Genomic DNA, 13,681 nt, shown 5'->3' with positions numbered 1-13,681 from the left:
ACGAGGCAACCATCAAACAGCTTATATAGGAAGTAGGGGGAATGCAGACTATAATATAAGAGATAACAGTCCAGTTTAGTATAACACAGTATATTTTGTTCTGTGACTGGCTTTATTCCAAGAGCTGCAGCAGCATTCTGCAGCATGTAAAACTGAAAATATGTTTATTAAAACAACAAGCAATTTATTAAATCCGCTCATCTACAGCGGCCAAGAGAGCTCAACACACTGCGGCATAAGAAAACGCATGCAAACAGAGAAAACACAAACATTCAGAAAACATCTTCATCAGTTTGACAACACATAGCTACAAATACTGACAACATGAATGAATTAAAATGCATCCATGCAAGTGCGTTATTTGCAGCACATATTGTCAAACTGATGTATTTGTGTTTTGTCTGTTTGCATGTTTTCTTAAGCTGCTGTGCGTCGAGCTCTTCAGGAACACACAGGATGTGTAGTGTGTGCGTGGTGTTTGTGTAACAGCACACATGTTTAACGGGTCAGAGCGGACACACTGCCACACGAATCAGTTTCTGAAAACAACAAAAGATGGTGGAGGAGGACGTCATACAGACACGGAGGCACTGTTGTGGTGGTGATCTAAATACATTGTATAACCTCTCCTCAAAGAGTTCAGCCATTTAAAAGATGTCTTTGTGGTGCTCTGTGGTTGCGTCTTTCTTGAGCTATAGGCAACACTGCCCCAACGATTTTCAGTGGTACTGCTCCGCTTCATACACTTTCACACAACATGCACAAATTCAGACCAGATGAACTCAAGAGTACGGACAGAAGGTTCCATATTTAATCTTGAGCAAAATGAGCCTCCAGTCCCCGGTTCTCCTCAGCTTGAATGAGCTTTTTAGTCTCTTTAAGTTCTTTGTTTTGGTTATCAGCTAGGGCTGCACCTAACGATTAACATGATAACGTTTTCTTTTCATATTATTGAATAATCTTATTATTATTTTCCCAATGGAAAACACCTGTCATATATGACAATGAGAAGGGACAAATCTATGAGAGGCTGTTGCTTGAAAAGATTCAAGCAATTATAAAAATAGTTGACTGTTAATTTTCTGTCAATCAAAAGCTCTATTTTCAGCATACAAACGCGACCTCATCTCCAGCAGCATCAGCAGCTGTGTTCAATGGAAAAAGCTTTGACAAACCTGCATGGCACCAAACAGCAGACATGCATAGTTAGCAAACAGCTTGTGGACATGGTGGAGGATTTAGGAGCTCAAGAGCCAGATGTTTTTCTCAGTAGTTGGGCGAGACTTAAACAAGGGGTAAAAGCAGGGCTCACTTGTGAGGGGAGCATGAAGAATATTTAGGGATGAAAATCTATCAAATAATGTGTTTTTCAAGGAGACATTTACAGGCAAAAGCATTACATTTATTTGAATAGAAAAAGAACACTAGGTTTTCTGTACTTCTGACAGTCATTACGATGTGGATACTGAGCAAATACTGAAGGTCCATGGCTCAAAAGTATAAAGTCTATAGGCTTAAACTACTGATGTGATGTGGATGGAAGTTCACGATCCACTAGAAAGAAGACGACTCACTCTGTTAGATTTGTTGGAACCAAGGAAACACAAAGCTGAAGAAGGGAGCAACTGTAGCTACAGCAACTTGGAGTATGTTGTATCTCTCCATACAACATGTTGCACCTGCGAGGTCGTCGGCATCACAAAGGACCCCAGCCACTGCCTCATTACCCATTATTCCACCTGTTTATGGTTCTGTTGAGACTCTCACAGCAGTTGGCTAATGGTTAGGCAAATGTCGTGGTCTGGTTTAATAAAGAAAAAGTTTCCAGTGACATGTTTATTCACATTTAACCAACACGATGCTCTTTACCTAACCTTAACCAGAGTGCTTTTGTTGCCTAAACCTAACCAGTTATGCACTTTGTTACACTATTGCCACAGTGTAATTGGGAAAATGGTATAGTGGTGTATGGGGGTAATTACATTACCATTTACCTGCTCCAGCTCCTTCCTAATCAGCAGGCAGCGCTGAAGAGAGAGTATTGATCCTGCAGCCTGGGGAGAGAGCTGCTGATGAATTCCTGAAAGTTATTAGATTGATCCCTGCTCTCAGTATCACTGGCCTCTGTAAGCAGCAAGGCTTCACCTGACCACCTGGAAAAGTAGGAAGGTATTGAGAAATGGTAGCAATATGTCCGTCCCAGAGGGCAATTTTCAGTCTCTTACTCTGGTCTTATTTGGTCTTATCTGATCAGTCTTCTGCATTTTACTTGAGAAGGCCAGAACAGAAAACAAACAAACACAAACAAGCTGTGTTCCCTTACACTGATCCAAACTTCTGTGATGTACGTTTCCAGCCAACCCCTGAAAATGTCCAAAACAGAAACATGTCCAACAAACTGAATGTCCAGCATACTGAAAAATATTATCAGGTTGGTGTACAATCTGTTGTCATATTCATTTCTATCTCACTTCCCTGTAACATCAAGCAACCAGAGTCAGCACTCTGTTGGGTTTGTACAGGATCCAGCTGCTCTCTTCAACATCCTCTTTAAGTTTACCCCTTTGTGCCACCTGCACACTAACATACATACGAATGCACAATATAACTGGGACCCACTCGAAAAAAAACCTTGCTCCTTAAAATTTGTAGATGCATTTTGGACATGTTCTCAACGAAAGTATTGGAAAAAGGTTGGCAGGGAAATTTCTGAACGCTTAGTGAATAAGTTAACCAAAAGCTAATGCTAAATATGTTAATAAAGACAACATGTAAATAAGAACTTGGTTTTAAGTACTAAGGTTAGCAGAGAGGCCAGTCACAGCAGCTGATGGATGGATGATGATGGAGTCTCCTCTTAGTCTGTTGCCTATTTGTCATACAGGGACATTTTTGGCACTGTTTACATTTAGGCTTTTAAGTATTTTTGATTGGAAATGGTTGATTCTGGACAGTAACTTTACCTCTATATTTGTTTTATTTGTTAACTTCTCCTGGTTAGTGGTAGAAGTTTTTCTTTTCCTCCCTTTAGTAATAAGATTTTCCATTATTGTTGTTATCCTAACTATTCTCATGACACAATATATGTTGTTGTGATTCCATCTCAGTACATTTTGTCTGTTTCTCCAGCTGGACAACCCTGATGAGCAGGCAGCACAGATCAGAAGAGAGCTGGACGGACGACTGCAAATGGCAGACCAGATAGCTCGGGTAAGGATTGATTGATGGATGGAAGGATGGATGGATGGATAGATGGATGGATGGATGATTAAATGGACTGATGGATGGATGAATGGATGGATGGATGGATGAATGGATGGATAGATGGATGGATGGCTGGATGGATAGATGTATGGATGGCTGGATGGATAGATGGATGGATGGATGAATGATTAAATGGACCGATGGATGGATGAATGGATGGATGGATGGATGGATGGATGGATAGATGGATGGATGGCTGGATGGATAGATGTATGGATGGCTTGATGGATAGATGGATGGATGGATGATTAAATGGACCGATGGATGGATGGATGGATGGACTGATGGATGATGGATGGATAGATGGATGGATGGATGATTAAATGGACTGATGGATGGTGGATGGATAGATGAATGGATAGATGGATGGATAGATGATTAAATGGACCGATGGATGGATGGATGGATGGATGGATGATAGATGGATGGATGGATGATTAAATGGACTGATGGATGATGGATGGATAGATGAATGGATAGATAGATGGATGATGGATGGATGTGTAGATTGATGAATAGATTGTTGGATGGATGGATGGATGATTGTATAGATGGATGGATGGATGGATGGATGGATGGATGATTAGATGTGTGGATGAATAGATGGATGGATGGATGGATGATTAGATGATGGATGGATGATTAGATGGATGGATGAATAGATTGTTGGATGGATGGATGGATGGATGATTAGATGGATGGATGGATGGATGGATGGATGAATGGATGGATGGATGGATGGATGGATGGATGGATGGATGATTAGATGGATGGATGGATGAATGGATGGATGGAAGGAAGGATGGATGGATGGATGGATGGATGGATGGATGGATGGATGGATGGATAGATGGCACCGTTCCCAGGCCTTCCCCCAATGTGCAAAATTGGTTTGTTAATGTAATTCAGTTGGACAACATTTAACGTAGAGTGTGTTAAAGAAGGAATATTATTTCCAATTAGATCGAAGAATTGTAGACAGTTCAGATTGAATTCTTACAATAATAAACACATTTTTTTCATGTTTCACATTGAGTTTCGCGGTCAGATCTCTGCTCACCTGAGCAGCTTGTAGGTTGTTTTAGACATTCTGTGGATAGAGCTCATTAACTGATTAGCCGTCTTCCTGTTTTCCAGCATGGTGGAAGGTTTCCGAGGTTCTCCTCCAGGGAGATGGAGGCAATGTTCATTGAGGAGCTGCGATCGTCTGTCAACCTGCTGATGGCCAACCTAGAGAGCATGCCAGTGTCCAAGGGAGGAGAGTTCAAGCTACAGAAGCTGAAACGAGGCCACAACACGTCTATCATGGACATGGGCCAGGAGGACGAGAACACGCTGTCCAAATCTGACGTGGTGCTGTCCTTCACCCTGGAGGTGGGTGGAAGCTTGTCCAACAGTTCTTATTAATGATGTTTGGCTTTGTTATTGTGTTAGGACACACTGATTTGGGTTACAACAGGTAACATTAGATGACATTAGCAATCATCATGTGAACTTTCTGGACAAAACAAACTAAAGTTTGTCCTCAGTTCGGTGCTTAAGAAAAGGACACAGGTTCATTATAATAAACATGGTTCATCCTGATGGGAGCATGAATGTTCTCACACAGTTTAGTGTACTACATCTTTAGACTGACTGACAGAGTGAAGTGCTTTATTTTCCAAAATAGAAATGGTGGATTTTTCCACATTAATCTTTGAACAGAGAGTTCCACTTAAAGGACTTACTTCTTACATCTCATGACTGAAATTCGATCTCTGTGGCAACTGAGTAAGCTCCCTCAGCTGATGAAGACCAGGAGATGTGTCTGGAAGCTCTGGACAATGTCCATTAAGTTTTTCTAATACTGCTCCCAAAGTCAATAAATCTCACTGTAATTGTTGATTCTATTTACTTACTTGTGCTTCCAAATGATCTGAAGGTACTGACATGTCAAGGACAGGAAATCATTGTACAGTCAACCATCATGTTTGAGATATCCTTTATTCACCTGCTGCCTCAGTTCATCACTTCTATTCTTATATTTAAAAGCGCTGCTCACCAGAGCAGATATCAGGTCTGTTTAACTCCAGTTACCCCTCAGGTAAACACTGAACCTGGGTAAACGGCCGTCCACTAGCTTATAAATGGAATGAATTACAGATGAGTTTCTTGAATGTGTCATCCCGGTGGATCAAACTCTTATGTTACTGACACATCAGCTCGTGGAGCCCCTCATATTGGCACATTTTGCAATGACAACTATAAATCTCCCATAAAGACACAATACAGTGCATTGCTGTTGTCACAAACCCCCAGTGTGGGGCCCCTGTGCTGCACCTAGCCTCTACCCATTGCCTGCATGTGAGGCAGGGTTCTTGGTTTGTTCGATGGGCTTCTATCCTGTCTAGGATAGCCACTGAGCAAAGATTGTGCAGAATCACACACCTCTCCTTGGAAACAACAACCAAATTTCTTAGACCAAAAAGCTGGTCAGTAGAATATTCAGAGATGTTGGAAAAATGGCTGGGTCATTAAGAATCATCCTCTGGTAGTAAGAACTGTGGAGCTCTTCAGAAATTAAACATATTAAAGGTGCTCTTGTAAACAGTTATGTTTACATTCAGTGTTCTTTGAGATTTTTAAAACCTGTATTGTTTACATCCATCTGTCTATCCATCTTTGTTGGTGCTAACAACTGTCATTCGTTGGAATAGGAGGAAACCATCAGCATCAAAGTAGAAAGTATCACATCACCCGTGATCTCGGAGCAAGATACAAAAAAGATGATGGCCCACACATTAAAAACATTACGCCACAGTGCTACTAGTGGTCAAAAACCTGTTGCCTATAGACTGGCAAATAAAGCTTTTTCTGATGTTGAAATCTGCCCGACCACAGTGTTTTTCCTCATGAACCATGGACAGTCTCTCTGGATCAGCGTCTGGAGTTGATAATGAGATTAGATGTTTCCAGGATTTCCACTGACTGACAGAATTTTTTAACCCTTCCTTAATTGGTTGACAGGCAAGTCCATTTCTATGTTGAACAGGAAAAGGATACCGAGCTCAGTATCTCAACTTGGATGATAAATTTCCTGTCCAGTACCTGTGCCCAGCCTCTGTGGGTGTTTATCCTCCACCAAGATCAAATCGAGCTTATCAGTCCAGCATCACCGTGATTATCTTACTGCCCCCCTGCTGATGGTTTCTAGCATCTCAGAGAAAAAAGGCACATTTCCATCTCTTCCAGTAAAAACAAAATCAATGTGGGTGAGGTGGGAGAAATGCTCCTCTTTTGTACAATGAATGTTTTCTATAGCCAGGCAGCACCTGCCCACAATTTGTGCATCTCTCTTTGGATTCTGAAAAAGAGTCATTTGAATCAGGAGAGACTAATTTCTGTTAACGAATAAACTTTTACTGCCATGTGCAAAACAAGAGAGGAAAGTGAGAGATGTGAGAGTCTTTGGTGATTAGACCTCATCGTGATGTCATCATACAGTATGTGAAAAAGGGGGTTGAGGCTGTGTGAAGTGAACACTGGTAGTTGTCCTGGAGATAGGAAGAGCAGAAGCTGGAGATCTGGATGTGATGATGAGCTCTGCCTGACTGGATATGAAAATTGGAGGTGAAATGGGGTGCAACTGCACTGAAATGACATCTGACAGCAGGACAGAGGAGAACAGAGTTTAAAGTATGACAGGGACAACGTGATTGGCTGGTTGGAATCGTGGCGAGATCTGGTTGGTTGCCAAGTGCCCGAAGTCAGTGGAGTGGGGAGATTGAACTTATGCTAAGCTTCATAGACACTCACTCAAGAAATCCTTTCTACACCCAACTGGACCAACTGTATGGAAGCTTATTGATGATGAATTCAAGCTTTAATCACTCTGCAAGATTGACCTGGGTGAGATTAAAAAATGTGAATGCAATTCCAGTGTTTTCTTGCACAATATTGACTCCATCTGTGGTCATGTTTCATGCTTCATGTATGAAATATATGTATATTTACAGGGTGACAGGGTTCTGCTCTCATCTTCCAAAACAACCAAAACTGATATTGAGCATCAAACAATTAAAACTCTTCTAAAGAAACAGTTACTCTGGAGGCTCAAGGCATTAATTACATGTTGTTTGCTCTTTACAGTTGTTCTGTAATTTCATTAAAGCTGTACAATCTGTTTCCTTCGCTCCCAGTTTTCGAACTATAGAAACATGGTTGCCTTCGTGGAAATTTTAACATCCAATTAACAGAATCCTCATTTTACATTTAAATAGTTTCTTCAAGATGATCAGTCACTTCATCATCAAAACAGTCAATTGGTGACACATGTTATGTAAAGGCTCAGTTCAAAGTAATAACAACATATATGTCAAACTCAGCCTGTTATTTACGGTATTTCTACAATTGAAGCTTTCTTAGTTCATGGGAGATAATGAAGATACTGTATATCCTGATGTGTCAAGTACAGTTCATGACACTTTATTAAAACCACTGTTTTCTTGCCCACAAAGGTGTTTTAATCGAATTTGATATATTCCAAAACCATTAAATAAAGAAAAAACCAAAAACACTTCAAATCACTTTTTGCTCACCCTGTTTCATATGGCAAACCAAAAAATGTGCAACACTGCCACCATGTGGTAGATGGCTTGAATAGCTCCAGTCTGTCCATTTCAACTTGCTCTTTGATGGATTATTGAGTATTTCAGTTCAGCTGACCACTAAACAGAGGTGTCAGTGTCAGTGTTGGGTGAGACAGCTGCACAACTACAGAACAGTGATTTAATACCTGTTCACCACAGGTAGCAGTCATTTCTGACCCTCAAATATAACCAACAGTCAAGCAATTGTTTGAGCAGCTCTATTGTCAGTCAGACGGTGTTGTCTTTATTTTCTTGTTTCTTTCTCAGTTGCTGTTCAGACTTGTGATGTTGGGCTGTGATACCTCTCTTGTCTCCTTTTGTTTTTAAACTGTGTGTGTGTGTGTCTGCTGCAGGTGGTGATTATGGAGGTTCAGGGTCTGAAGTCTTTGGCTCCAAACAGGATTGTTTACTGCACCATGGAGGTGGAGGGAGGACACAAGCTGCAAACAGACCAGGCTGAGGCGTCAAAGCCCACGTATGTACACACACACACACACACACACACACACACACACACACACACACACACACACACACACACACACACACACACTTGTTGATCTTTCTATACTTGTGAGGACACTCCCTGACATAATGCATTCCCTAGTCTCTCACTGAGCACTTTATTAGGAACACCACACTAACACTGGGTAGTTCCTCAGTTCTTCATGTCATGGATCCACCAGATGTTGAAACTTTACTCTGAGGGTCACTGACGTTCACTGGACTAACTGTGATGAAACCAGCTTGAGACATGGAGCATTATCCTGCTGGAAGGAGCCATGAGAAGATGGTGAGCTGTGGCCATGAAGGGATGAACATGGTCAGCAACAATACTCAGATAGACTGAGACATTCCTGGACTGTTGACACAAGGCAGGTTGGTCCATGGATTCAGACTCTGACTCTACCATCTGCTGCCTCAGCACAAATCCAGATCAATCAGACCAGGTCTTCAGCTGTCCAGTGCTGGTGAGTCCGTGTCCACTGCAGCCTCAGGTTTCTGGTCTTGGTGACAGGAAGTGGAACCTGGACGTGGTTTTCTGCTCATTCCGAGGTTTGATGTGAACCTGAAGCTCCTGACCTGGATCTGCAGGAGTTTATGCACTGCTGCCACATGATTGGCTGATTGGATAACTGCATGAATAAGCAGGTTTCCAGGTGTTTCTAAAAAAGTGCTTGGTCTATGTAAATATCTAACCCTGTTCTAACCTTAAATCTAAAATGAAGCCCTATTGAAGTAAAATTTGCTTGCACACACACACACACACACACACACACACACACACACACACACATACTGCCATGGCTGGTAAATATGATTGTTTTGTGCATGTAGTTAGCGAAAGCTAAGTGAACTAAGCTATTTGCAAGTTTTGCTATTGCTACATAGTTAATTTTAGCATTAACAGCTGTTTTCTTGGGGCTCCTTCAGCATTGAGGCATGGTTTCAGGAAATGTCATGTTCAGTTCGGTGTTGCATATCTCTAGCTGTGTCGGGGGGTTAGGGGGTTGTGAGCTTAGGGACAGACTTCATTGTGCCTGCTCAGATTTGTTCCACGAGCAGTGGCTATATTATATGGAACATAAGAACGTCTGATTCAGGCTACATGCAGAGGGTATGCCTGTCAGGAAGAAAATATGTTCTGAGAAGTGTTTAGACTCTGGGGGTGAACATTTAATTTCATGATTCACTTTTGACTGGCAATGATGTCAAGACACACACAAATACAGAGTTAAAATTCAAAAGAGAACATTTGCACACTGAGGTGAGGTGGTGTGAGATCATTGCCATGAACTGTCCAGGGCTGTGTTGTATTTACTGCTCTCTGCTCAAACAGTGAATGCATATCAGCAATATAAGTACACAAGAGTAATTATTTTAAAAATGTGTCGGAAAAGATCCTTATTTTTATTGCTAGTAAATGGTATAAAAGACATAACAACAGAAACGAAAATAAAAATAAACACAGGGAGAACTATCATTTTACACACAGAAGTTTGACTTTAGTTTGAAAACATCTACCTCCTTACTCTGAAGCTACACTGCTAATCACTGTAGCCTGCTGCCCTTCATAACTGTCACAGTAATAGTCTGACATCAGGGGAAATACACTTATTTAATGATGGACTATTTCTTGGCTGGGACCAATCACCTGCCTGGTAACTAAACTCACAGCCAAGACATAGTCCAGCACATAGCCCCTCATAAAACAACTTTTATACTTTGGTTTTTGTTCAGTCAAACCAAATGAGGCAGCCAGTCTGACTAAATGACTTTTCATTATGAAAATGATATATATATATTATTACAAAGAATATATTACCTGTTCTGACTATAAAGATATCTTTAACTATTACTACTAACTAACTATTATATAAGTCTCTGAATATGCATTTCAGATATGAGGCTGGTGTCGAGATAAATACCAAGATTTCTTAAATTCTTAATAGTAAAAACAATATTAGTGAGACACAGACAGAAATTCTTCATGTGTCATCTGTGAATAATGGAAGGCTTTATATTTTACTCAAGACTCAGAACCAGAATTGACTTTAAATACATTTTATAACCGAAGGAAAGAAGTTCAGTTAAATTTTCATATAGGTAACTTTTCATACAGAACAAGTCGGGACTGTGCTCTTTATTATATTATTACAGACCCAACAATCCCCATGAGCTGCACTTTGTGGCAGTGGTGATTAAAAAATAAATAAATATATAAATAAATAAAAAAAGTGTCAATTTGTAGATATTTTAAGCTGTGTTCCATGTCATTTATTCAGTCATTAATATTACTATTACCATTATTATAAAATTGTTATTATTATTACATTTGCATACATGGAGATTAGTTCTATTTTACTTGACTGTGTTCTCTGTCTGATCTAAGGTCTGTAGGAGAACTGCAGTATTTCAGGAATATTATAGTTTTGTTGAATATTGAATATTATTTGTCTGATTCACTGCTGGCTCCTGTAAACTGTTCATGTGTTATTATCAGTCCCTGTAGGAACATTACAGGGACAGTAACACTAACACAGTCTCAGCACGCTGCAGTGGAATAACTGTTATCTGCTCATGTCAAATGTCAGTGACAACATAATTGACCAAGGCTTGTTTATGTCTGTTAATTACAACAGATTACTTCATTAGAATCTGTGATGATCAGGGACAGTGTGTGATTTTATCTAATGTTCAGTGGAGAACTGTTTATTTATAACAAAGCTCGGTATGTTGAGATCAGCTGATTTGGGAACATAGACTCCACATAAAAAATATAAAAAGGTTGGTATTATTTAATGATCACATGAGACAGCAAAGTAACTTGGGCAACATGCTTGTTTTCTTCTGGTTCCACGACCCAAATCTGGCCCATATAGAGCATGACTGCCAGATGGTATTTCCACATCTGGACCACTCTGTCAATACCAGAGGATAACAGCTGGAATTTGCCCAGATGTGGTAGTATATGGCCCAGACCTTGGCTGAGGACCCGGGCAGATGTTGGGCCAGAAATTGTATTAATGCTGTAATGACAAGATAGTGTGTTCAACAAGTAATGAATCCTAAAGTAATCACAGCCACGGCCTCTACACACTTCATTTTGCTTAACATAGTAGCTAATTAGATATTGTAAAACTTGAAACTCTACCATCATACAAAAACCTACAGGTGATGTCACAGCAGCTGCACTCATACGTTTCTGCAGTTGATGATTCTGTCAATACCAGTGCACAGATATTTCCTCTATAGACTGGGTTAATAATAGATGAAATACAGCTGTAAAGCCTCTACAAATCTCTCCTCTGACTACTTTTTTGGATCTGCAGCATTTCTCTGACTCGGTGTTCATCCTTCCCTTGAGTTTTTGTCTCCTCTGTTCAGTAGAGGATGCGAGTGTAACATCTGAGGTGTGAGTGGGATGTTAAACGGATTTCTCCAGTGGAAACATCATAACTCTGCTGTACAGCCACAGAAACCAGAAAGGGAAAAGACAATGTACAGAATAAGCCTTTTCCAGTTCGATAGGAAAGGAAGGGGGGAGGAATTTATAAATCAGAGATAACTGTGAGCTGGGGTAGCAGGGAAAAACTAACAGAGGCAGCATGGAGGAGGACAGACAGGGGACGTGAGAGGAGGGGGTAACTGGAAGTTATATAAAAGTGAACAGAATGGTAGTTGTTTCATGAACTGGCTGGATTTACTGAACTTTTCTGGGTAACTAGGCGCCGCTGGACATGAGCTGATCCCTGAAGTGGGTTTGTGTGGAGCTGGTTTAACTACCTCTTAGACCTGTTTGGACGCAGCGCTGGACTTCTATGTCTGTGTTAGACCTCCTGAAGTTTAGATGTCTCCTTTTTCTGAAGCTTTCCAGGCTTCTCCTGTTCTCTTGCCACTGGTTGATGAGCACCACCCCTCATCTTCTACCCTCCCCGGACAGTAAAGCCCCTCCACTCCTTGATTTGATCATTATTTGGTGACTCCAACAAGATTGAAATGAAGCCTCTGAAATGATGGGTTATGTTTCCGTGAGCTGTCCATGCTCTCCCTTCAGCTTGTTTATATCAGTATTATAAAGTGACAGATGTAGCATTCATTTATTCTCATCATATATACGTTTTAGCTGCAGTACCAGTTTAGCTGGATTCATGTAAATAGAAGTAAAGCTAGTCACGGCCCCAGAGACATCATCATCTCTAACACAGTGCTTTCTGTGTGCATGTGTGTGTGTGCGGGTGTGTGTGTAGTTGGGGTACCCAGGGTGACTTCACCACCACCCAGCCATTACCTGCTGTCAAAGTGAAGCTGTTCACTGAGAGCACAGGGGTGTTGGCTCTGGAAGATAAGGAGCTGGGAAGGGTAAGAAATTTTGGTTCATTTAAATCACTGAATGTAAATCACTAAATGTCTTATATAGCTCACATATATACAGTATATACTGTATATATAGCATATAGTATACATACATACATATATATAGATAGATAGATGTACATATAGCTCATGTGTCCTTGTTACCCCCAGGTCGTGCTACACCCAACTCCCAACAGTCCCAAGCAGTCTGAGCTTCATAAGATGACAGTGTCTAAAGGGTGTCCAGACAGCGACCTCAAGATCAAACTGGCCATTCGCATGGACAAACCACAAAACATGAAGCATTGTGGGTAAGTGACAGTGAAATTCTGCACGCTGGAAGTTATTCTTTCACTCTATTCACTTATTCTGATTTATCAAGTTAGAATGTTGAACACATTATAGAGTTTCCTGTGTCATCATGGTTCTGTACACCGGCCAACATCAGGCCGTACAGGTGCATTAAGCAGTCTCTGATCGCGCCGGCATGATCAAACCAATGGTCAAAATATCACTTAGACTACTAAGAGCTAAGGATTTGTAATATTTTATAGCCTCCTGTGTTATTTTTGTGACAGCTTTACACATTACACAAAAGGATCCAGAGTTTGAGACCATGCATGTGGAGTACAAACAGTTGTGCAAGGCCTCTGAGAAACCTGGTTAAATGTTGAAGGTCATCTATTTTATCCTACTAAGAATCCAACATAGAATGAAGGAATTTGAAAATAGATTATTGTACTGTAGCGTTAAAGGGTAATATTGCTCTTGTTTACATGTGGTACTATTCAAGCTAAAGTGTAGATAAGACTGAAAATGATGATCAGAAGAAATGAAGATACTGAGAGAGGAGAAGAACACAAGTCTTAGGTTAATGTTCTAACATTCTGTCATTCATTCCAGTACTGCACACATGTTAAACTAAGGAGTTT

At 40.6% G+C, this 13,681-nt stretch overlaps 1 protein-coding gene across 1 annotated transcript in view; it reads left to right on the top strand.

Moving 5' to 3' along the window:
* The window catches only part of cadpsa (Ca2+-dependent activator protein for secretion a), a 208,567-nt gene that overhangs the window by 81,290 nt on the left and 113,596 nt on the right, over nucleotides 1-13,681 (top strand). Inside the window, exons 4-8 of the mRNA XM_023424816.2 lie at nucleotides 3,130-3,210; nucleotides 4,402-4,638; nucleotides 8,246-8,367; nucleotides 12,644-12,755; nucleotides 12,921-13,060. Coding sequence (XP_023280584.1) covers nucleotides 3,130-3,210; nucleotides 4,402-4,638; nucleotides 8,246-8,367; nucleotides 12,644-12,755; nucleotides 12,921-13,060 — 692 coding nt within the window. The remainder of the gene's footprint in view (nucleotides 1-3,129; nucleotides 3,211-4,401; nucleotides 4,639-8,245; nucleotides 8,368-12,643; nucleotides 12,756-12,920; nucleotides 13,061-13,681) is intronic.

The sequence above is a fragment of the Seriola lalandi genome, unplaced genomic scaffold (assembly GCF_002814215.2).
Source record: "Seriola lalandi dorsalis isolate HSWRI2012SDOR001 ecotype SW California unplaced genomic scaffold, Sedor1 jcf7180002054748, whole genome shotgun sequence".
Lineage (NCBI taxonomy): Eukaryota > Metazoa > Chordata > Actinopteri > Carangiformes > Carangidae > Seriola > Seriola lalandi.
This window is presented reverse-complemented; position numbering and strand designations above follow the sequence as displayed.